At 32.8% G+C, this 21,838-nt stretch overlaps 2 protein-coding genes and 1 pseudogene across 11 annotated transcripts; 2 read left to right on the top strand and 1 right to left on the bottom strand.

The window, feature by feature from the left end:
- The window catches only part of LOC142634548 (uncharacterized), a 39,779-nt pseudogene that overhangs the window by 3,485 nt on the left and 14,456 nt on the right, over positions 1–21,838 (bottom strand).
- LOC142636905 (G-type lectin S-receptor-like serine/threonine-protein kinase At1g11410) lies at positions 3,902–8,896 on the top strand. 5 transcript variants are annotated; one of them, XM_075811197.1, is made up of 9 exons: positions 3,907–4,257; positions 5,321–6,205; positions 6,317–6,460; positions 6,635–6,831; positions 6,994–7,204; positions 7,352–7,589; positions 7,698–7,848; positions 7,927–8,228; positions 8,554–8,896. In XM_075811197.1, the coding sequence occupies exons 2-8, from the start codon at positions 5,404–5,406 to the stop codon at positions 8,224–8,226; spliced, it is 2,043 nt and encodes a 680-aa protein (XP_075667312.1). In that variant the 5' UTR covers positions 3,907–4,257; positions 5,321–5,403; the 3' UTR covers positions 8,227–8,228; positions 8,554–8,896. The 5 variants fall into 5 exon arrangements, 4 of the variants coding, with proteins under 4 accessions (XP_075667309.1, XP_075667311.1, XP_075667310.1 ...); XM_075811194.1 differs by having other exon boundaries at positions 3,902–6,205; XR_012844427.1 differs by having other exon boundaries at positions 3,903–6,205; positions 7,715–7,848.
- On the top strand, positions 15,794–20,626 carry LOC142636906 (G-type lectin S-receptor-like serine/threonine-protein kinase RKS1). Of its 6 annotated transcripts, none has more exons than XM_075811200.1 (8): positions 15,794–18,002; positions 18,114–18,257; positions 18,438–18,628; positions 18,791–19,001; positions 19,151–19,388; positions 19,499–19,649; positions 19,728–20,029; positions 20,355–20,626. In XM_075811200.1, the coding sequence occupies exons 1-7, from the start codon at positions 16,700–16,702 to the stop codon at positions 20,025–20,027; spliced, it is 2,538 nt and encodes an 845-aa protein (XP_075667315.1). In that variant the 5' UTR covers positions 15,794–16,699; the 3' UTR covers positions 20,028–20,029; positions 20,355–20,626. The 6 variants fall into 6 exon arrangements, 5 of the variants coding, with proteins under 5 accessions (XP_075667315.1, XP_075667313.1, XP_075667314.1 ...); XM_075811198.1 differs by having other exon boundaries at positions 15,797–18,002; positions 18,432–18,628; positions 20,355–20,618; XM_075811199.1 differs by lacking the exon at positions 20,355–20,626 and having other exon boundaries at positions 15,797–18,002; positions 18,432–18,628; positions 19,728–20,109.

Below are 21,838 nucleotides of genomic sequence, written 5' to 3'. Positions count from 1 at the left end.
GCTAGGCAAACTATTAGCTAGAGAATTGATTTTTCCTTGTTCACAAACTGCTTCTTTATATCTTTGCTTCCCAAATATCTTTTCTTTTATGTTAGAAATTTCAACGAGTTAAAATCATTGTACCTGCATAGGGAGCATTCAAATATATGTAGCAGTACAAATGTGATGTGGAATTCTGTTACATATAAACTCCAACTTGACCCATCAATCTTAGATCAACCCAAAACAAATGATTTTATGAATTCATTAACCGACTCACTATAAAAAGCGAATCAATATTAACTTCAAGATCACTGTCCTTGAGTATTTCTATCTTTAATTTTGGCCCCAGGTGCCTGTAAAAGCATAAACCTTGCTATAGAAACTTGAAAATTCGATTAAATCCTGAAGTTGATGAAAAAGGAGCTAAAAAAGACTAGATTTTCAAATGATGGAACAATAATACAAGGAATACATTACACTAGTCACCCCAAATTATTAGTGTTTCCTTCACCCAAATAACACCACATTCACAACATGGAAAACAAAGTTACAACGCTTCCCAGTTTCAAGGACTTGGGCATGGTGTTACATAGGAGCTAACACTATATTTTCCTTTATTGTATATACCAATTTACCTACATAATGTGAGTTTCCAGTAACTAGTGGCGGAGTCACAAAAAAAAAAATTTATGGAGACTAAACTAGATAGAACAAAATTTTAAGTTTAAAAAAAAAAATATATATATATATATATATATATACACACACACACAAGTATATAAATATAACAAATAACCCTATTCAAAAAATTAATAATAATATCAAATAAATAAAAAACTTCATTTAATTACTTGAATTAAGTAACCATACACTATCATCAATACAAATATATGAAACAAACATGTGGAGTAGAAGTGCCTATTATGTGGCTTCTGAAGTTGTACATTGATCAATGTATATATATGATATAAAGTAGCCCTTAAAAATATAATATAATATAGAAAAGTATTAAAAGTGCACTGGAAATTGGAAACTACTTACATATACCCAGCAGGTTTCTCAAAAAATAAAAAAATTACATATACCTGCAACATTTACTCGGTTGTAAGCCACAAAATATAGAGCAAGCAATAAACCACAAAATAGTTACTGACTTTTAGTCAGTTGTTAAAAGTCAAAACTCTCAAACTATTTACTCTGGCTTTTTAGCTACAAACTCATCTCAAACACAAGTCTTCCCTCATAAGTCTTCTCTCTTTCTCTCTTTTATAGCTTTTGTATGATTTTTTTTTTTTTTTTGACATAATACTTAGGTATTTTGGAAATGAGATTTTATATTTGAGCAAGACTTAGGTATCGTTCCTTAGGTTCCCTTCTTAAGATTATATCATGTGGATTTTTTCTCATAAAATGAAAATGTATGTTTTAATTAAGTAGTCACATGACTGAATCATAAGAAAGGAACCTAAGGAACAACAACTTAGGTACTTGGCTATGTATCTGAATGTGTCTATCAAATATTAAAATTGCCCAAGATGAATATGTATAGATTATATTTTAATTTTTCATTGATTTATTATTTAGTTATAACATCAAAATTAAATTATATGAATATGTAAACTTAAAACTGCCTAAGATAAATTTGTGCTCCTTGTTCGACCAGCCCTGACAATTGGTTGGTTGCTATTACTGGTTCAAATTGTTCAATGTGCTTGTTTGGTTTAAAGCCAAAGCCAAAGCCAATAAATATATATATATATATATATATATATATATATATATATATATATATATTGTCAAAATTTTAAAAGTAGAATATAAATAATAAAAAGAATAATAATATAACCAATGATGTAAAGGATGAGGAGGCTCAATAAGAGCATAGTAACAACAATAAATGCAATATAAAGATCCGGTTAAAGGCAATTAAATCTTAATAAATAAAGTCTATGCAGTCTTCTTTTCTTTTTCTTTTTTGGTTAGATCATGTTCTCTTTACGTTGTTATACAAATTATTTTCTTTCATTTTGATAGGTGAAGTATTCAATTTCAAACATAAAGTATACTTTTTTCTACATAATATTTTAAATATTAAATTTATAATATGGTATAGTCTCTTAAGAATGTCCAAGAAATATGCAGTTCCAATATCATGTATCCATATTAGTAAACAATACCCAATCAATAGTTTGAAACTACCCTTACAATAAGAAAAATTATAAATATGATAATCTCTTTTAGGAAAATAAAAATTTTGAATAATATATTTGAAACTTAAATAATTTAGTTGTATAAGAAAAAAAAATTAGGAAAATATAATGCACGATAACATAATTTAGCAAAATATGGACCACTCAAAAAATGAATAATATCAATCAAACAAATCCAAACCATAAAATGATGATATATTTTTTGAAATAGATAAATGAAAATTAATTTTTTAATTTTTTGAGAGATAAATTATTTTACAAAATTTAGAGAACAAATTATATATTATACTAAAACTAAAAAATAATTATTTATTCCCATGTATCGCATGGGTCCGCAACTAGTTCATTAAAAAACTCATATAATTAAAACTACACACTTCGAGGTATCTTTTTAATCACCATATTATGGGTTGGACCAAAATAACTGCAAGCTTATTTGAATTTGAAATTTGAAACCAAACATTTTCTGTCATTGAAATATATGTTGCAATACGTACATGAATTGGAAGTTTATGGAATATAACTAAAACCTTAGGCCAAAAAATAATAATAATAAAAGAAAAAAAGTTCACTACATGACAAATGTCTCTGTGTATCATCACTAGTTTCTCTATTAGTCCTTAGCAAGGCCCGACTGTATCAATCATCATTTTAAAAACACATTACTAACTCAAGACAGGATGGGTAGCCCTGCCTCTATTAACACTTTTGAGTAATGGTACAAGCTCAATATGTTTTACAATTTTTTTAACAATTGTTGACATGGTCTATTGTGATCTATGCAACATCATTCAAGATGTGGCCCGAAGCAGAATATAATGGTCCAAAGAATGAAAGAATGGAGCTTTCACAGAACCACCTGTGAAAACCCCAAGTTTGGATTTGTTTGCTCATGATTGTCGTTACTAAAACATTGTGGCCCCATACAAATAAAGTCAAGACCGATAGTTTGTTGAACTAGGCACTTGTGTCAATTGTGTGCCACGATATTCAACCTGTTTGACGCATCCAGCTATAGGAGCTGATCAGCGAGTAGATCAAGTTGCACTAGGGTCTGTTTAGATACAGCTAAAAACTAAAACTGAAAATTGAAAAATATTGTTGCAAAATAATTTTTAATTGTGAAAAATTACTGTTCACGCCTAAAATCACTGTTCATTGGCCTAAAATCACTGTTTATGGCCAATGAACAGTGATAAACGCGTGTTCAGGAAAAGGAAAAAAAACCACTGGTACTGTTCATGGAAAAAGTCAACAATCACGGCTTGAAAAAAAAAAAAAACGCTAAAACACCAGACACGTGAGTTTTCAGTCAGATCCAAACGCCCTCTAAAGTATCTGTTACAAGTCTACGTTTTGAGTTCGTGTTTTTAGTTTTTTTTTTTCCTCTAGCGCGTGAACAGTAACTGGTACTGTTCATGCACATAGAATTATTGTGTGGGAGATAAAGTTACTATTTATGCACGGTTCATGACACCCATAAGCACTTTATTCAGAAAAAAATATTAAAAATAGGTCTCATAATACTATTTACATATTTAAAAATTATTTTGTTATAATATTTTCAGTTTTCAATTTTTAACTTTCAGTAACAAGTTCTATCCAAACAAGATGTACCCAAATGAAGCCTAAAAGTAAATTCCAATACACTAACCTGGGCTAATACCAACAAGCTCCAAAATTTTTCAAAATGACCAAGTTGGTCCCTGAATATAATTGGACCCTAAACGGCTTTATGCCCGTTACTCATTCTCAGCTTCTCCTCTCAAACCCTTGTCTTCTCTCTTTCTCAAACGCTTGCTATTCTCTCTCTCAGACGTTCTATCTTCTCTCCCTCTCATACGCTCTCTTCTCTCTTACCCACAACGGCAAAACTATCATCTTGCTCTCTCTCTCTCTTCGAATCAGTGCCATGAAAACAGTTGTCTAGGAATTTTCAAGCTTTTCCTCACCACCGCTGCTGCTGGTTCCTCACTGAAGGCTTCTGTTTGGATTTGGGTTTGAGTCTAGGTCTGTGTGCCAAACGTCAAGGGAACGAGGCCCACGACCTCTGCAACTACCACAGGTAACGAATCACACCGGAAACGCCACCGATCGTTCTCCTCCTCCTTTGTTGGTTCAGGTCTTGGTTGGTTTAGGGATTGGGTTTTTTTTTTTGGGGTGATTTTTGATTTGGGTTTGAAAGGTGAGGTTTGGATATGATCATCTGTGAATCTGTGGGTATTTTTTGGATTTGGATTTTGTCTGAAAATTGGTCTAATATAGTGTTTTTGTTGGAGTACGAATGATTATAGATATGTTTGTATGCTTTGTGGTCAGAGATTTTTGGGGGTTTAAGCTTTTATATGGCTAAGTGCATATATTTGTATAATCACTTTGAATAGAACTCAAGACTCTTAAGAGATATTAGAATTGAACATAAACATTCTGAGAGGGAAGAAAGGCTGAGAGTAAAGTAACGGTCCCTAACAGCGTTTAGGGACCAAATTGAGATTAGGGACCAAGATGGTCATTTTTGAAAAGTTTACTGGAATTTACCCAAACTAAAAAGAAATGATATTCAAAATGTTTTAAATAATAGTTATGATAGTCAACAAAAGTCTTCGCTGAAAAATTGACGACTAGAGAATTCTCAGCAGTCCATGTGCACAAACCTTAGTCAAACCTTTTTTTTTTTAGGGTCTCAACCACAAAAAATCAAAAATGTTCCATGTTAACAAACCATTTGCACAAACAAGGATGTGCTGAAAAAAAAATGATCAAGTCTTTGATTCTAATCATTCTCTTCTTCAAATTTTGCACTTCCCTTGACACCTTAGCAACAAACCAATTCATCAAGGATGGCCAATCTTTGATTTCTAAACACAACAATTTTGCCTTAGGCTTCTTCAGCCCTGGCAAGTCTAGCTACAGGTATCTTGGCATTTGGTATGTCAAAGTGACACCACAAACTGTTGTGTGGGTTGCAAATAGGAACCATCCTATTATTGATTCTTCTGGAGTTCTCTCAATCAACCAACATGGAGATCTTGTCCTCCATGACAGTAATAACCCTCTACTTTGGTCTACAAATGTTTCTGTCCAAGACCAAGTGACAACCTCCTCGGTAGCTCAGCTTCATGATTCAGGAAACTTGGTATTAGTCCAGGACAATAACAAAAAGGTGTTGTGGCAAAGCTTTGACCATCCTACAGATACTCAGCTTCCAAACATGAAGTTTGGCTTGAATCTTATGACTGGGATAGACATGTTCCTAACATCTTGGAAGTCAAAAGATGACCCTGGAACTGGAAACTATAGCCTTAAGATGAATCTTAATGGCTCTCCACAATCGTTTTTGTACAAGGGTTCAACCCCATATTGGAGATATTCGCTAGGGAATAATGTATTCACTGAAACAAGCTTATCAGGTTTCAAGTTTTTTTTTGTTAACAACCAAGATGAAATGTCTACCTACTACTCTGATGATGACCCTTCCATCATGACAAGAGTAGTGTTGGACAACACTGGATTGCTTCGATATCTTATGTGGGATGATGGTGTTCATCAGTGGAAGGAACAATGGTCAGTACCTAAATACCGGTGTGACAAGTATGGGCAATGTGGTCCGTATAGTAAATGCAATCCTGATAATATTAATAAGTTTGAGTGCATGTGTATGCCAGGGTATGAGCCTAAGTCTCCAAGGGATTGGATTTTCAGGGATGGTTCTGAGGGTTGTGTGAGGAAGAACTCGGGGTTGTCCATGTGTAAAAATGGAGAAGGGTTTGTTAAATTGGAGCGTTTGAAACTTCCCGATTCATCAATTGATGGAGCTTTGATAGGCACAAGTATGAGTAGCTCAGAGTGTGAGCAGGCATGCTTGACGAATTGTTCTTGCACAGCTTTTAGCAGGACGAATATTGATGGGAAGGGAACCGGATGCTTGGCATGGTATGGTGAATTAATCGACACTTTACAGTTTACAGATGAAGGGTCAGAACTAAATGTTCGTGTAGATGCAACTGAGTTAGGTAGCATTCTTCACTTGCTTGCATTTTCTTATAAGTTTCATTCTCTCTTTTTCAATTTCTGAATCATGTTTTCTTCATACTTTCTTTCTTTTCTTTTCTTTTTTCCTTCAGCTAAGTATATAAGGAAATCCAAAGGTTCACTTAGCAAGAAGAGGAAGCTGGCTTTAGCATTAGTGTCTATTGCTGTGTCAATATTTCCTGTATCATTTCTAGCCTATATTTGGCTAATGAAGAAGAAAAAGAAAAAGAAAAAAGGTAAATAAAGTCACTTGTGCATTGTATTGTTCTCATATACATATGTTTGGCTCAGCTATGACAAAATGTCCCATATATCAGGAGTCATTTAGATTTGTCCACATGATGTGAGCTATATTATATAGATGCTCAATTACAAAGTAATATTAAGCAATGTCTCTCAATTATGTTTAGGGACAGTGAAGAGAAAAGTGCACAATCAATCATTACATATTACGAGTACCAAAGGCTCTTTTGAGGGGAATGAGCTCAAGGACAGTGGTACACATCCAGATTTACTGATTTTCGATCTAAGCTGCATAGTTGCTGCCACAGAAAATTTTTCTCCTACCAACAAACTTGGGCAAGGTGGTTTTGGCTCTGTATATAAGGTACAATTACAATTCATAGACATTGTTGATATCTTGCAAATTTTTTATCATTTTATATTCCATTACTGTAAGATAGGACCAAAGTTATTGAAGAAGCGGATAGAGCTTTGTTGCTTTAAAATAATAGTCATGAGTAAGCTTAAGTTTGAGTCATGATTTCAGGGTCTATTATCTAATGGACAACAAATAGCTGTAAAAAGGTTGTCCAAGAGTTCTAGACAAGGAATAGAAGAATTCAAAAATGAAGTTATGTCGATTGCGAAACTTCAACACAGGAATCTTGTCAAACTGTTAGGTTGTTGCATTCAGGAGGGAGAAAAGATGCTTATTTATGAATACATGCCCAACAAAAGTTTAGACTCTTTTATTTTTGGTATGTCTTCTTTCTAAAAATCTATAACCTTCATGATGTACCTTTATTATATATGTGCAAAAAAGAATATATTTGAAGTACCTAAAACCACGTATTTCAGCACTATTACATCACATTTTGAATATACTTGAACAAATTTTATTGTAGATCATACAAGAAGTTCATTCCTAAATTGGAGTAAACGCTTTGAAATCATTATTGGGATTGCTCGGGGGATTTTGTATCTTCATCAAGACTCAAGATTGAAGATTATCCATAGAGATCTTAAAACCAGCAATGTCCTGCTAGATGCTGAGATGAATCCCAAGATTTCAGATTTTGGCATGGCTCGTATATTCAAAGAGGGCCAAACTCAAGACAAGACAACTAGAATTGTTGGAACATAGTAAGTATAAAACATGCATAAGCATAGACACACTAGAATTGCACGCATACAAATAAATTAAAACATTATTCAAACTTTAAGATTACTTTTGATACTAGTTACCTACAGTGGTTATATGTCACCAGAGTATGCAGTATTTGGAAAGTTTTCAACAAAATCAGATGTCTTTAGTTTAGGGGTCATCTTATTGGAGATCGTAAGTGGCAAAAAGAATAGCGATTCTTATCAACAGCACCCTTCCCTAACTTTAATTGGGCATGTAAGTAACAGAAAACAACAATCTTTTACCGTTTGCATTTACAGTACAACTTTTTTTATATAATACTACCAACCACAGGTCTGGGAACTATGGAGAGAAGATAGAGCTTTGGATATAGTTGATTCATCGATAAAGGAGTCATGTGTTTTTGATGAAGTCTTGAGATGCATTCAAGTTGGGTTGTTATGTGTACAAGAAGAAGTAGTAGATCGACCAACTATGTTAGCAGTTCATCTCATGCTAAGTAGTGAAAGAACTCTTCCTTCTCCTAAACAACCTGCTTTCATTTTCAGAGGACCTTCCAAAAAATTGGACTCAGTCACAGGAGTTTCTTGTTCTATAAATGAAGTGACAATAACTGAGTCTGAAGCTAGATAAAGGTAATGATTCTTGTTTAAACAATGAGACATCCTTAGTAGATTTTTCTCTCTCTTTTTTAACAGCACACTATTGCCTATTACACCCCTCTTATGCCATTTGCATATATAATATGTAGTACTAGGATTTTGTATTGAAAAAATGAGGCATTTTTGGTTAGATCTCATAGGTTCAAGTATGTGGTAAGCAAACTCAGAGAGTTAGGAGCCATTGAAACATAATTAAGTTGAGCAAAACTAATCAAAAGGGTTATACTTGGGATCCCTGTGGTTGTGATACTTCACGCTAAGTGCTTCCTTGACTCTTTTCTTGTCTTTTATTGTATAGTTTAAACAGGTACTTATGACAGCATGTCTGGATTAGCTAAACCAACACAATTGACAATTTCGTCAAAGATTGCGGAGACTGTTATGTTATCTCAAGTGCAAACAAATTTGAGGCCTAATTGGACCATTAAGTAGCAAGCTAGGCAAACTATTAGCTGGAGAATTGATTTTTCCTTGTTCACAAACTGCTTCTTTATATCTTTGCTTCCCAAATATCTTTTCTTGTAAGTTCAAAAAAAAATATCTCTTCTTTTATGTTAGAAATTTAAATAAGTTAAAATCATTGTACCTCCATAGGGATCATTCAAATATATTTAGCAGTACGAATGTGAAATTCTGTTACATATAAACTCCAACTTGACCCAAAACAAATGATTTTATTCCTACTAATTAACTCACATTAAATTAAAAAGTGGCAGAGTAGAAAATCACAGGCTCACTTGAAGAAAGTGTACTTATGCATGGATAGATTCACTGGGGTCCGTAGATCATGTGGATTTTTCAGTTCAAGAAGCTCCAGTACATTTTTCCCATTTTCTTGTGTTTGGATTAACTTAGTTTGATTATATAATAAGTTGTGCAAAAAAAAAATTGGTTTTTGCTGAATAGTGCAAAAGTGTAATTATGCTTAGAAAAAATGAGACTATAAAACTACAAGAGGGAACCCCTTAAGGCATAAATTTTCAACAATCTATTGTAGCTTTGACTTAATAATAAAGAATAATCATTATGAAATTGACATTATTGATTGAAATTTTGATAGTATCTAAAAATAAGTACTACACCTGGCTTATTGAACCACACATAGCTGGAAGTAGAGTGTTAGGAGTGTATCAGGCTATTAGCAAGTGTGACAAGAATGAAAAATCAAATTGAGGTATTGAAAATTGGCTAGAGTGGTTGGGAGGTTTACAATGACTCAATGAGAGTATAATGTCAAAGAAACCAAAAAAATCACTTTTCATTAAAATATATATATATATATATATATATATATATATATATATATGCTAAAGATATGTTCACTTCTACTACAAAATCTTACCAATTAATGTGACAGTGAATCTGACTAGTGCCGGTATGCTGCATCAAGCACATAATAAATAATTTCTTAATTAATATTGTGTTTTGTATTTCAAATTTGATACGGGACTTTGTAATGCCTATCGAGTAAACTTATGTTGTTAGAAGAGTAGTATCTCTATGTCACTTTTTTCATTAACATCAAGATCCTGCATGTAATATATATTCCAAGCATGAGAGAATAATGCGTGTAATGTGTTGCCACAAAGCACGAGATTTAGAGTTGGAATATTATATAATCATTGCTCAAAACAATAATTAACAATACAAAGAAATACAAAAGTGCACATATGCTCACGAGGTGGAAGTGAAATACATAAAGGAGGTAATAATATATGCATTTTGGTGTGGCTTAACATACAAATCTGGTACCAGATGGGAGAAATTTCAGAGAGAATCAATCTAGAATAAAAATGAGGTGGGAATGATCAGCATTTCATGGAACCAAATCTTCTTTTTATTGTTGCAATTGGGATCCTTTTAAATATTCTATATGCTGAAATGATCTCCCATGCTTTTCAGTCTAAATTGCTTTGGTGATAATATCGGTGCTTAATTTCTTATAAATTATAATCTTATTTAAAAATTGGGTTTAGAATAATGATATGTGCTTGAAAAGAAATTAATTTAAGGAGAGAAACTCAAATCTCCAACTAAAAATTAGCCCCTAAAGCAATAATTAAGAAACTTACTTGGACAAACCCCATCAGGAAAAAATTTGGTATCAATTTAAATGGACTATTCTTATATATACACAAGTTCATGAAGAGCCTCATATCTTGTGCTTTCTCTAGCACTATAAGATCAAACACATTCCTTCCTATCTTCTTCAACTGCTCCACCTTTTGGTCATCAGTGTAACACATACCAGAGCTCATAATCCCAACCTTCTCCATCTCATCTTGATAAATTTCAGCCATCCGATATGTCACATACCCTCCATAACTAATGCCTACTATACTAAAATTGGATTCAGTCACAGGAGTTTCTTGTTCTATAAATGAAGTGACAATAACTAAGTTTAGAGCTAGATAAAGGTAATGATTCTTGTTTAAACAATGAGACATCCTTACTCCTTAGTAGATTTTTCTCTCTTTTTTTTAACAGCACACTATTGCCTATTACATCCCTCTTATGCCATTTGCATATATAATATGTAGTACTAGGATTTTGTATTGAAAAAATGAGGCATTTTTGTTTAGATCTCATAGGTTCAAGTATGTGGTAAGCAAACTCAAAGAGTTAGGAGCCATTGAAACATAATTAAGTTGAGCAAAACTAATCAAAAGGGTTATTCTTGGGATCCCTGTGGCTGTGATACTTTACGCTAAGTACTTCCTTGGCTCTTTTCTTGTCTTTTATTGTATAGTTTAAACAGGTACTTATGACAGCATGTCTGGACTATCCAAACCAACACAATTGACTATTTCGTCAAAGATTGCCAAGACTGTTATAGAAAGTGCAAACGAAAATGAGGCCTAATTGGACCATTTAGTAGCAAGCTAGGCAAACTATTAGCTAGAGAATTGATTTTTTCCTTGTTCACAAACTGCTTCTTTATATCTTTGATTCCCAAATATCTTTTCTTTTATGTTAGAAATTTAAACAAGTTAAAATCATTGTACCTGCATAGGGATCATTCAAATATATGTAGCCGTACAAATGTGATGTGGAATTCTGTTACATATAAACTCCAACTTGACCCATCAATCTTAGATCAACCCAAAACAAATGATTTTATCAATTCATTAACCGACTCACTATAAAAAGCGAATCAATATTAACTTCAAGATCACTATCCTTGAGTATTTTTATCTTTAATTTTGGCCCCAGGTGCTTGTAAAAGCATAAACCTTGCTATAGAAACTTGAAAATTCGATTAAATCCTAAAGTTGATGAAAAAGGAGCTAAAAAAGACTACCTTTTCAACTGATGGAACAATAATACAAGGAATACATTACACTGGTCACCCCAAATTATTAGTATTTCTTTCACCCAAATAACACCACATTCACAACATGGAAAACAAAGTTACAACACTTCCCAGTTTCATGGACTTGGGCATGGTGTTACATAGGAGCTAACAATATATTTTCCTTTATTGTATATACCAATTTACCTACATAATGTGATTTCCTGTAACTAGTGGCGGAGTCAAAAAAAAAAAAAAAAAATTTATGGAGACTAAACTAGATAGAACAAAATTTTAAGTTAAAATATATATATATATATACACACACAAGTATATAAATATAACAAATAACCCTATTCAAAAAATTAATAATAATATCAAATAAAAAAAAAAACTTCATTTAATTACTTGAATTAAGTAACCATACACTATCATCAATACAAATATATGAAGCAAACATGTGGAGTAGAAGTGCCTATTATGTGGCTTCTGAAGTTGTACATTGATCAATGTATATATATGATATAAAATAGCCCTTAAAAATATAATATAATATAGAAAAGTATTAAAGGTGCACTGGAAATTGGAAACCACTTACATATACCCAGCAAGTTTCTCAAAAAATAAAAAACTTACATATACCTGCAACATTTACTCGGTTGTAAGCCACAAAATATAGAGCAAGCTGTAAACCACAAAATAGATACCGACTTTTAGTCAGTTGTTAAAAGTCAAAACTCTCAAACTATTTACTTCGGCTCTTTAGCTACAAACTCATCTCAAACACAAGTCTTCCATCATAAGTCTCTCTCTTTCTCTCTTTTATAGCTTTTGTTTGATTTTTTTTTTTTTTTTTGGGACATAATACTTAGGTATTTTGGAAATGAGATTTTATATTTGAGCAAGACTTAGGTACTGTTTCTTAGGTTCCCTTTTTAAGATTATATCATGTATATTTTTTCTCATGGAATGAAAATGTATGTTTTAATTAAGTGATCACATAACTGAATCATAAGAGAGGAACTTAAGGAACAACACCTTAAGTACTGTACCTAAGTTTTGTCCTTTATATTTATATCAAAATACAATCTTAGCTATGTATCTAAATGTGTCTATCAAATATTAAAATTGTCCAAGATGAAAATGTATAGACTATACTTTAATTTCAATTTTTCATTGATTTATTATTTAGTTATAACATCAAAATTAAATTATATGAATATGTAAACTTAAAAATGCCTAAGATAAATTTGTGCTTCTTGTTCGACCAGCCCTGACAATTGATTGGTTGCTATTATTGGCTCAAATTGTTCAATGTGCTTGTTTGATTTAAAGCCAAAGCCAATATATATATATATATATATATATATATATATATATATATATATATATATATATTAATATTGTCAAAATTTTAAAAGTAGAATATAAATAATAAAAAGAATAATAATGTAACTAATGATGTAAAGGATGAGGAGGCTCAATAAAAGCATAGTAACAACAAATAAATGCAATATAAAGATCTAGTTAAAGGAAATTAAATCTTAATAAATAAAGTCTATGCAGTCTTTTTTTTTTTTTTTTGGTTAGATCATGTTCTCTTTACGTTGTTATACAAATTATTTTCTTTCATTTTGATAGGTGAAGTATTCAATTTCAAACATAAAGTATACTTTTTTCTACATAATATTTTATATATTAAATTTATAATATGGTATAGTCTCTTAGGAATGTCCAAGAAATATGCAGTTCCAATCTCATGTATCCATATTAGTAAACAATACCCAATCAATAGTTTGAAACTACCCTTACAATAAGAAAAATTATAAATATGATAATCTCTTTTAGAAAAATAAAAATTTTGAATAATATATTTAAAACTTAAATAATTTAGTTGTATAAGAAAAAAATTAGGAAAATATAATGCAAGATAACATAATTTAGCAAAATATGAACCGCCCAAAAAATGAATAATATCAATCAAACAAATCCAAACCATAAAATGATGATATATTTTTTGAGATAGATAAATGAAAAGTAATTTTTTAATTTTTTGAGAGATAAATTATTTTACAAAATTTAGAAAACAAATTATATATAATACTAAAACTAAAAAATAATTATTTATTCCCATGCATGGGTCCACGACTAGTTCATTAAAAAACTCATATAATTAAAACTACACACTTCGAAGTATCTTTTTAATCACCATATTATGGGTTGGACCAAAATAACTGCAAGCATATTTGAATTTGAAATTTGAAACCAAACATTTTCTGTCATTGAAATATATGTTGCAATACGTACATGAATTGGAAGTTTATGGAATATAAATCCTAACTTCATGCATTAAACTTAGAGCAACCGAATATCGATTGGTATTTTGGTCGGATGATAAAAAACTATTATAATGAATTGACACCATAAGTTGAAATCCCCCCAACAAAAAAAATAAAAAATAAAAAAACTTAGAGCAACCTAAAGCGAATGATTTAATCAATTCATTTACCAATTAGGCCCATCAATGTTATTCTATAAGATAGCCACTAAACCATTTGGTTCATATAATACTTATATCTCTCCTCAACGAGATGCTATCTCTTGTTACAGATGTATCGTATATGTGGATTAAGATACAAATATATCATATATAGCAATCTTGGGTATTGCAGTACTTGATCCAATTGCTCTCATTCATTTCACAAAATATTTTTACTTCTTCCATTTTTAACTTTTCATTATTTACTTCTAATTTTTATTTAATGAGATTGAAAGTTACTTTTTTCAACTCTCAATTTCAGTTATTGAGAGCAATTGAACATGGCCCTCAATCCCATATATGTATATGTAACAGCCATTCACAATAGGAGGCTCCCAGGATCTATGGGAGCTATTTGTTGGTAGAGAGTTCGCTGCATGTATCTAAAACAAGCGATAATTACTCCTCAATAAGGAGAGTGCCTATGCAAATTGCAATGCAACACCTTGAGGGCGTGATACTCTAAAACCATAGGCCAAAAATAATAATAATAATAATAAAAGAAAAAAAGTTTACTACATGACTAATGTCCCTGTGTATCATCACTAGCTTCTATTTCAGTCCTTAGCAAGGCCCGACTGTATCAATTATCATTTTAAAAACACATTACTAACTCAAGGCAGGATGGGTAGCCCTGCCTCTATTAACACTTTTGAGTAATGGTACAAGCTCAATATGTTTTACAATTTTTTTTACAATTGTTGACATGGTCTATTGTGATCTATGCAACATCATTCAAGATGTGGCCCGAAGCAGAATATGATGGTCCAAAGAATGAAAGAATGGAGCTTTCACAGAACCACCTGTGAAAACCCCAAGTCTGGATTTGTTTGCTCATGATTGTCGTTACTAAAACATTGTGGCCCCATACAAATAAAGCCAATACCGATAGTCTGTTGAACTAGGCACTTGTGTCAGTTGTGTGCCACGATATTCAACCTGTTTGACGCATCCAGCTATAGGAGCTGATCAGCGAGTAGATCAAGTTGCACTAAAATCACTGAAAAACATTGTTGTAAAATAATTTTTAATTGTGAAAAATTACTGTTCATTGGCCTAAAATCACTGTTCATAACCAATGAACAGTGATAAACGCGTGTCCAGGAAAAGGAAAAAAAAAAACCCACGGGTACTGTTTATGGAAAAAGTCAACAATCACAGTTTGGAAAAAAAAAAATGCTAAAAAGCCAGATGCGTGAGTTTTTAACCGGATCCAAACGCACTCTAAAGTATCTGTTACAAGTCTACGTTTTCAGTTTGCATTTTCAGTTTTTTTTTCTCTAGCGCGTGAACAGTAACTGATATTGTTCATGCCCATAGAATTATTGTGTAGGAGATAAAGTTAGTGCATTCATGCACATAGAATTATTGTGGGAGATAAAGTTACTGTTTACGCACTGTTTATGACACCCACAAGCACTTTATTCAGAAAAAATATTAAAAATAGGTCTCATAATACTATTTAAATATTTAAAAATTATTTTGTTACAATATTTTCAATTTTCAACTTCCAAAAATAAGTTCTATCCAAACAACTTCTATCTAACGAACCCTAAAAGTAAATTCCAATAAACTAACCTGGGCTAATACCAACAAGCTCCAAAATTTTTCAAAATGACCAAGTTGGTCCCTGAATATAATTGGACCCTAAACGACTTTAGGCCCCGTTACTCATTCTCAGCTTCTCCTCTCAAACCCTTGTCCTCTCTCTTTCTCAAACGCTTTTGATTCTCTCTCAGACGTTCTATCTTCTCTACCTCTCATACGCTCTCTTCTCTCTTACCCACAACGGCAAAACTATCATCTTGCTCTCTCTCTCTCTTCGAATCAGTGCCATGAAAACAGTTGTCTAGGAATTTTCAAGCTTTTCCTCACCACCGCTGCTGCTGGTTCCTCACTGAAGGCTTCTGTTTGGATTTGGGTTTGAGTCTAGGTCTGTGTGCCAAACGTCAAGGGAACGAGGCCCACGACCTCTGCAACTACCACAGGTAACGAATCACACCGGAAACGCCACCGATCGTTCTCCTCCTCCTTTGTTGGTTCAGGTCTTGGTTGGTTTAGGGATTGGGTTTTTTTTTTTTGGGTGATTTTTGATTTGGATATGGTCATCTGTGAATCTGTGGGTATTTTTTTTTATTTGGATTTTGTCTGAAAATTGGTCTAATATAGTGTTTTTGTTGAAGTATGAATGATTATAGATATGTTTGTATGCTTTGTGATCAGAGATTTTTGGGGGTTTAAGGGTTTTATATGGCTAAGTGTATATATATTTGTATAATCACTTTGAATAGAACTCAAGACTCAGAGATATTCGAATTGAACATAAACATTCTGAGAGGGAAGGAAGGCTGAGAGTGAAGTAACGGTCCCTAACGGCGTTTAGGGACTAAATTGAGATGAGGGACCAAGATGGTCATTTTTGAAAAGTTTACTGGAATTTACCCAAACTAAAAAGAAATGATATTCAAAATGTTTTAAATAATAGTTATGATAGTCAACAAAAGCCTTCGCTGAAAAATTGACGACTAGAGAATTCTCAGCAGTCCATGTGCACAAACCTTAGTCAAACCTTTTTTTTTTAGGGTCTCAACCACAAAAAATCAAAAATGTTCCATGTTAACAAACCATTTGCACAAACAAGGATGTGCTGAAAATAAAATGATCGACTCTTTGATTCTAATCATTCTCTTCTTCAAATTTTGCACTTCCCTTGACACCTTAGCAACAAACCAATCCATCAAGGATGGCCAATCTTTGATTTCTAAACACAACAAGTTTGCCTTAGGCTTCTTCAGCCCTGGCAAGTCTAGCTACAGGTATCTTGGCATTTGGTATGTCAAAGTGACACCACAAACTGTTGTGTGGGTTGCAAATAGGAACCATCCTATTATTGATTCTTCTGGAGTTCTCTCAATCAACCAACATGGAGATCTTGTCCTCCATGACAGTAATAACCCTCTACTTTGGTCTACAAATGTTTCTGTCCAAGACCAAGTGACAACCTCCTCAGTAGCTCAGCTTCATGATTCAGGAAACTTGGTGTTAGTCCAGGACAATAACACAAAGGAGTTGTGGCAAAGCTTTGACCATCCTACAGATACTCAGCTTCCAAACATGAAGTTTGGCTTGAATCTTATGACTGGGATAAACATGTTCCTAACATCTTGGAAGTCAAAAGATGACCCTGGAACTGGAAACTATAGCCTTAAGATGAATCCTAATGGCTCTCCACAATCGTTTTTGTACAATGGTTCAACCCCATATTGGAGATATTCGCTAGGGAATAATGTATTCACTGAAACAAGCTTATCAGGTTTCAAGTTTTTTTTTGTTAACAACCAAGATGAAATGTCTACCTACTACTCTCATGATGACCCTTCCATCATGACAAGAGTAGTGTTGGACAACACTGGATTGCTTCGATATCTTATGTGGGATGATGGTGTTCATCAGTGGAAGGAACAATGGTCAGTACCTAAATACCGGTGTGACAAGTATGGGCAATGTGGTACGTATAGTAAATGCAATCCTGATAATATTAATAAGTTTGAGTGCATGTGTATGCCAGGATATGAGCCTAAGTCTCCAAGGGATTGGATTTTCAGGGATGGTTCTGAGGGTTGTGTGAGGAAGAACTCGGGGTTGTCCATGTGTAAAAATGGAGAAGGGTTTGTTAAATTGGAGCGTTTGAAACTTCCCGATTCATCAATTGATGGAGCTTTGATAGGCACAAGTATGAGTAGCTCAGAGTGTGAGCAGGCATGCTTGACGAATTGTTCTTGCACAGCTTTTAGCAGGACGAATATTGATGGGAAGGGAACCGGATGCTTGGCATGGTATGGTGAATTAATCGACACTTTACAGTTTACAGATGAAGGGTCAGAACTAAATGTTCGTGTAGATGCAACTGAGTTAGGTAGCATTCTTCACTTGCTTGCATTTTCTTATAAGTTTCATTCTCTCTTTTTCAATTTCTGAATCATGTTTTCTTCATACTTTCTTTCTTTTCTTTTCTTTTTTCCTTCAGCTAAGTATATAAGGAAATCCAAAGGTTCACTTAGCAAGAAGAGGAAGCTGGCTTTAGCATTAGTGTCTATTGCTGTGTCAATGTTTCCTGTATCCTTTCTAGCCTATATTTGGCTAATGAAGAAGAAAAAGAAAAAGAAAAAAGGTAAATAAAGTCACTTGTGCATTGTATTGTTCTCATATACCTATGTTTGGCTCAGCTATGACAAAATGTCCCATATATCAGGAGTCATTTAGATTTGTCCACATGATGTGAGCTATATTATATAGATGCTCAATTACGAAGTAATATTAAGCAATGTCTCTCAATTATGTTTAGGGACAGTGAAGAGAAAAGTGCACAATCAATCATTACATATTACGAGTACCAAAGGCTCTTTTGAGGGGAATGAGCTCAAGGACAGTGGTACACATCCAGATTTACTGATTTTCGATCTAAGCTGCATAGTTGCTGCCACAGAAAATTTTTCTCCTACCAACAAACTTGGGCAAGGTGGTTTTGGCTCTGTATATAAGGTACAATTACAATTCATAGACATTGTTGATATCTTGCAAATTTTTTATCATTTTATATTCCATTACTGTAAGATAGGAACAAAGTTATTGAAGAAGCGGATAGAGCTTTGTTGCTTTAAAATAATAGTCATGAGTAAGCTTAAGTTTGAGTCATGATTTCAGGGTCTATTATCTAATGGACAACAAATAGCTGTAAAAAGGCTGTCCAAGAGTTCTAAACAAGGAATAGAAGAATTCAAAAATGAAGTTATGTCGATTGCGAAACTTCAACACAGGAATCTTGTCAAACTGTTAGGTTGTTGCATTCAGGAGGGAGAAAAGATGCTTATTTATGAATACATGCCCAACAAAAGTTTAGACTCTTTTATTTTTGGTATGTCTTCTTTCTAAAAATCTATAACCTTCATGATGTGCCTTTATTATATATGTGCAAAAAAGAATATATTTGAAGTACCTAAAACCACGTATTTCAGCACTATATTACATCACATTTTGAGTATACTTGAACAAATTTTATTGTAGATCATACAAGAAGTTCATTCCTAAATTGGAGTAAACGCTTTGAAATCATTATTGGGATTGCTCGGGGGATTTTGTATCTTCATCAAGACTCAAGATTGAAGATTATCCATAGAGATCTTAAAACCAGCAATGTCCTGCTAGATGCTGAGATGAATCCCAAGATTTCAGATTTTGGCATGGCTCGTATATTTAAAGAGGGCCAAACTCAAGACAAGACAACCAGAGTTGTTGGAACATAGTAAGTATAAAACATGCATATGCATAGACACACACCAGAATTGCACGCATACAAATAAATTAAAACATAATTCAAACTTTAAGATTACTTTTGATACTAGTTATCTACAGTGGTTATATGTCACCAGAGTATGCAGTATTTGGAAAGTTTTCAACAAAATCAGATGTCTTTAGTTTAGGGGTCATCTTATTGGAGATCGTAAGTGGCAAAAAGAATAGTGATTCTTATCAGGAGCACCCTTCCCTAACTTTAATAGGGCATGTAAGTAACAAAAAACAACAATCTTTTACGGTTTGCATTTACAATACAACTTTTTTTATATAATCCTACCAACCACAGGTCTGGGAACTATGGAGAGAAGATAGAGCTTTGGATATAGTTGATTCATCGATAAAGGAGTTGTGTGTTTTTGATGAAGTCTTGAGATGCATTCAAGTTGGGTTGTTATGTGTACAAGAAGAAGTAGTAGATCGACCAACTATGTTAGCAGTTCATCTCATGCTGAGTAGTGAAAGAACTCTTCCTTCTCCTAAACAACCTGCTTTCATTTTCAGAGGACCTTCCAAAAAATTGGACTCAGTCACAGGAGTTTCTTGTTCTATAAATGAAGTGACAATAACTCAGTCTGAAGCTAGATAAAGGTAATGATTCTTGTTTAAACAATGAGACATCCTTAGTAGATTTTTCTCTCTCTTTTTTAACAGCACACTCTTGCCTATTACACCCCTCTTATGCCATTTGCATATATAATATGTAGTACTAGGATTTTGTATTGAAAAAATGAGGCATTTTTTGTTAGATCTCATAGGTTCAAGTATGTGGTAAGTAAACTCAGAGAGTTAGGAGCCATTGAAACATAATTAAGTTGAGCAAAACTAATCAAAAGGGTTATACTTGGGATTCCTGTGGTTGTGATACTTCACGCTAAGTGCTTCCTTGACTCTTTTCTTGTCTTTTATTGTATAGTTTAAATAGGTACTTATGACAGCATGTCTGGACTAGCTAAACCAACACAATTGACGATTTCGTCAAAGATTGCGGAGACTGTTATGTTATCTCAAGTGCAAACGAATTTGAGGCCTAATTGGACCATTAAGTAGCAAGCTAGGCAAATTATTAGCTGGAGAATTGATTTTTTCTTGTTCACAAACTGCTTCTTTATATCTTTGCTTCCCAAATATCTTTTCTTGTAAGTTCAAAAAAAATATCTCTTCTTTTATGTTAGAAATTTAAACAAGTTAAAATCATTGTACCTCCATAGGGATCATTCAAATATATTTAGCAGTACGAATGTGAAATTCTGTTACATATAAACTCCAACTTGACCTAAAACAAATGATTTTATTCCTACTAATTAACTCACATTAAATTAAAAAGTTGCAGAGTAGAAAATCACAGGCTCACTTGAAGAAAGTGTACTTATGCATGGATAGATTCACTGGGGTCCGTAGATCATGTGGATTTTTCAGTTCAAGAAGCTCCAGTACATTTTTCCCATTTTCTTGTGTTTGGATTAACTTAGTTTGATTATATAATAAGTTGTGCAAAAAAGAAATTGGTTTTTGCTGAATAGTGCAAAAGTGTAATTATACTTAGAAAAAATGAGACTATAAAACTACAAGAGGGAACCCCTTAAGGCATAAATTTTCAACAATCTATTGTAGCTTTGACTTAATAATAAAGAATAATCATTATGAAACTGACATTATTGATTGAAATTTCGATAGTATCTAAAAATAAGTACTACACCTGGCTTATTGAACCACACATAGCTGGAAGTAGAGTGTTAGGAGTGTATCAGGCTATTAGCAAGTGTGACAAGAATGAAAAATCAAATTGAGGTATTGAAAATTGGCTAGAGTCATTGGGAGGTTTACAATGACTCAATGAGAGTATAATGTCAAAGAAACCAGAAAAATCACTTTTCATTAAAGAAAAAAAAAAAAATATATATATATATATATATATATATATATATATATATATATATATATGCTAAAGATATGTTCACTTCTACTACAAAATCTTACCAATTAATGTGACAGTGAATCTGACTAGTGCCGGAATGCTGCATCAAGCACATAATAAATAATTTCTTAATTAATATTGTGTTTTGTATTTCAAATTTGACACGGGACTTTGTAATGCCTATCGAGTAAACTTATGTTGTAAGAAGAGTAGTATCTCTATGTCACTTTTTTCATTAACATCAAGATCCTGCGTGTAATATATATTCCAAGCATGAGAGAATAATGCGTGTAATGTGTTGCCACAAAGCACGAGATTTAGAGTTGAAATATTATATAATCATTGCTCAAAACAATAATTAACAATACAAAGAAATACAAAAGTGCACATATGCTCACGAGGTGGAAGTGAAATACATAAAGGAGGTAATAATATATGCATTTTGGTGTGGCTTAACATACAAATCTGGTATCAAATGGGAG

The sequence above is a fragment of the Castanea sativa genome, chromosome 5 (assembly GCF_040712315.1).
Source record: "Castanea sativa cultivar Marrone di Chiusa Pesio chromosome 5, ASM4071231v1".
Classification (NCBI taxonomy): domain Eukaryota; kingdom Viridiplantae; phylum Streptophyta; class Magnoliopsida; order Fagales; family Fagaceae; genus Castanea; species Castanea sativa.
Note: the sequence above shows the minus strand (reverse complement) of the source record. Positions and strands in the feature narration are given on the sequence as shown.

Bases quoted from the DNA above. Each gene is read 5' to 3' on its own strand.
- LOC142636905 (XM_075811194.1), top strand. From the start codon at position 4,903: ATGTTAACAAACCATTTGCACAAACAAGGATGTGCTGAAAAAAAAATG. The intron at 6,206-6,316 runs GTAGCATTCTTC...TTTTTCCTTCAG, and splicing joins TGTAGATGCAACTGAGTTAG to CTAAGTATATAAGGAAATCC. The intron at 6,461-6,634 runs GTAAATAAAGTC...AATTATGTTTAG, and splicing joins GAAAAAGAAAAAGAAAAAAG to GGACAGTGAAGAGAAAAGTG.
- LOC142636906 (XM_075811198.1), top strand. From the start codon at position 16,700: ATGTTAACAAACCATTTGCACAAACAAGGATGTGCTGAAAATAAAATG. The intron at 18,629-18,790 runs GTACAATTACAA...TCATGATTTCAG, and splicing joins GTTTTGGCTCTGTATATAAG to GGTCTATTATCTAATGGACA. The intron at 19,650-19,727 runs GTAAGTAACAAA...TACCAACCACAG, and splicing joins CCCTAACTTTAATAGGGCAT to GTCTGGGAACTATGGAGAGA.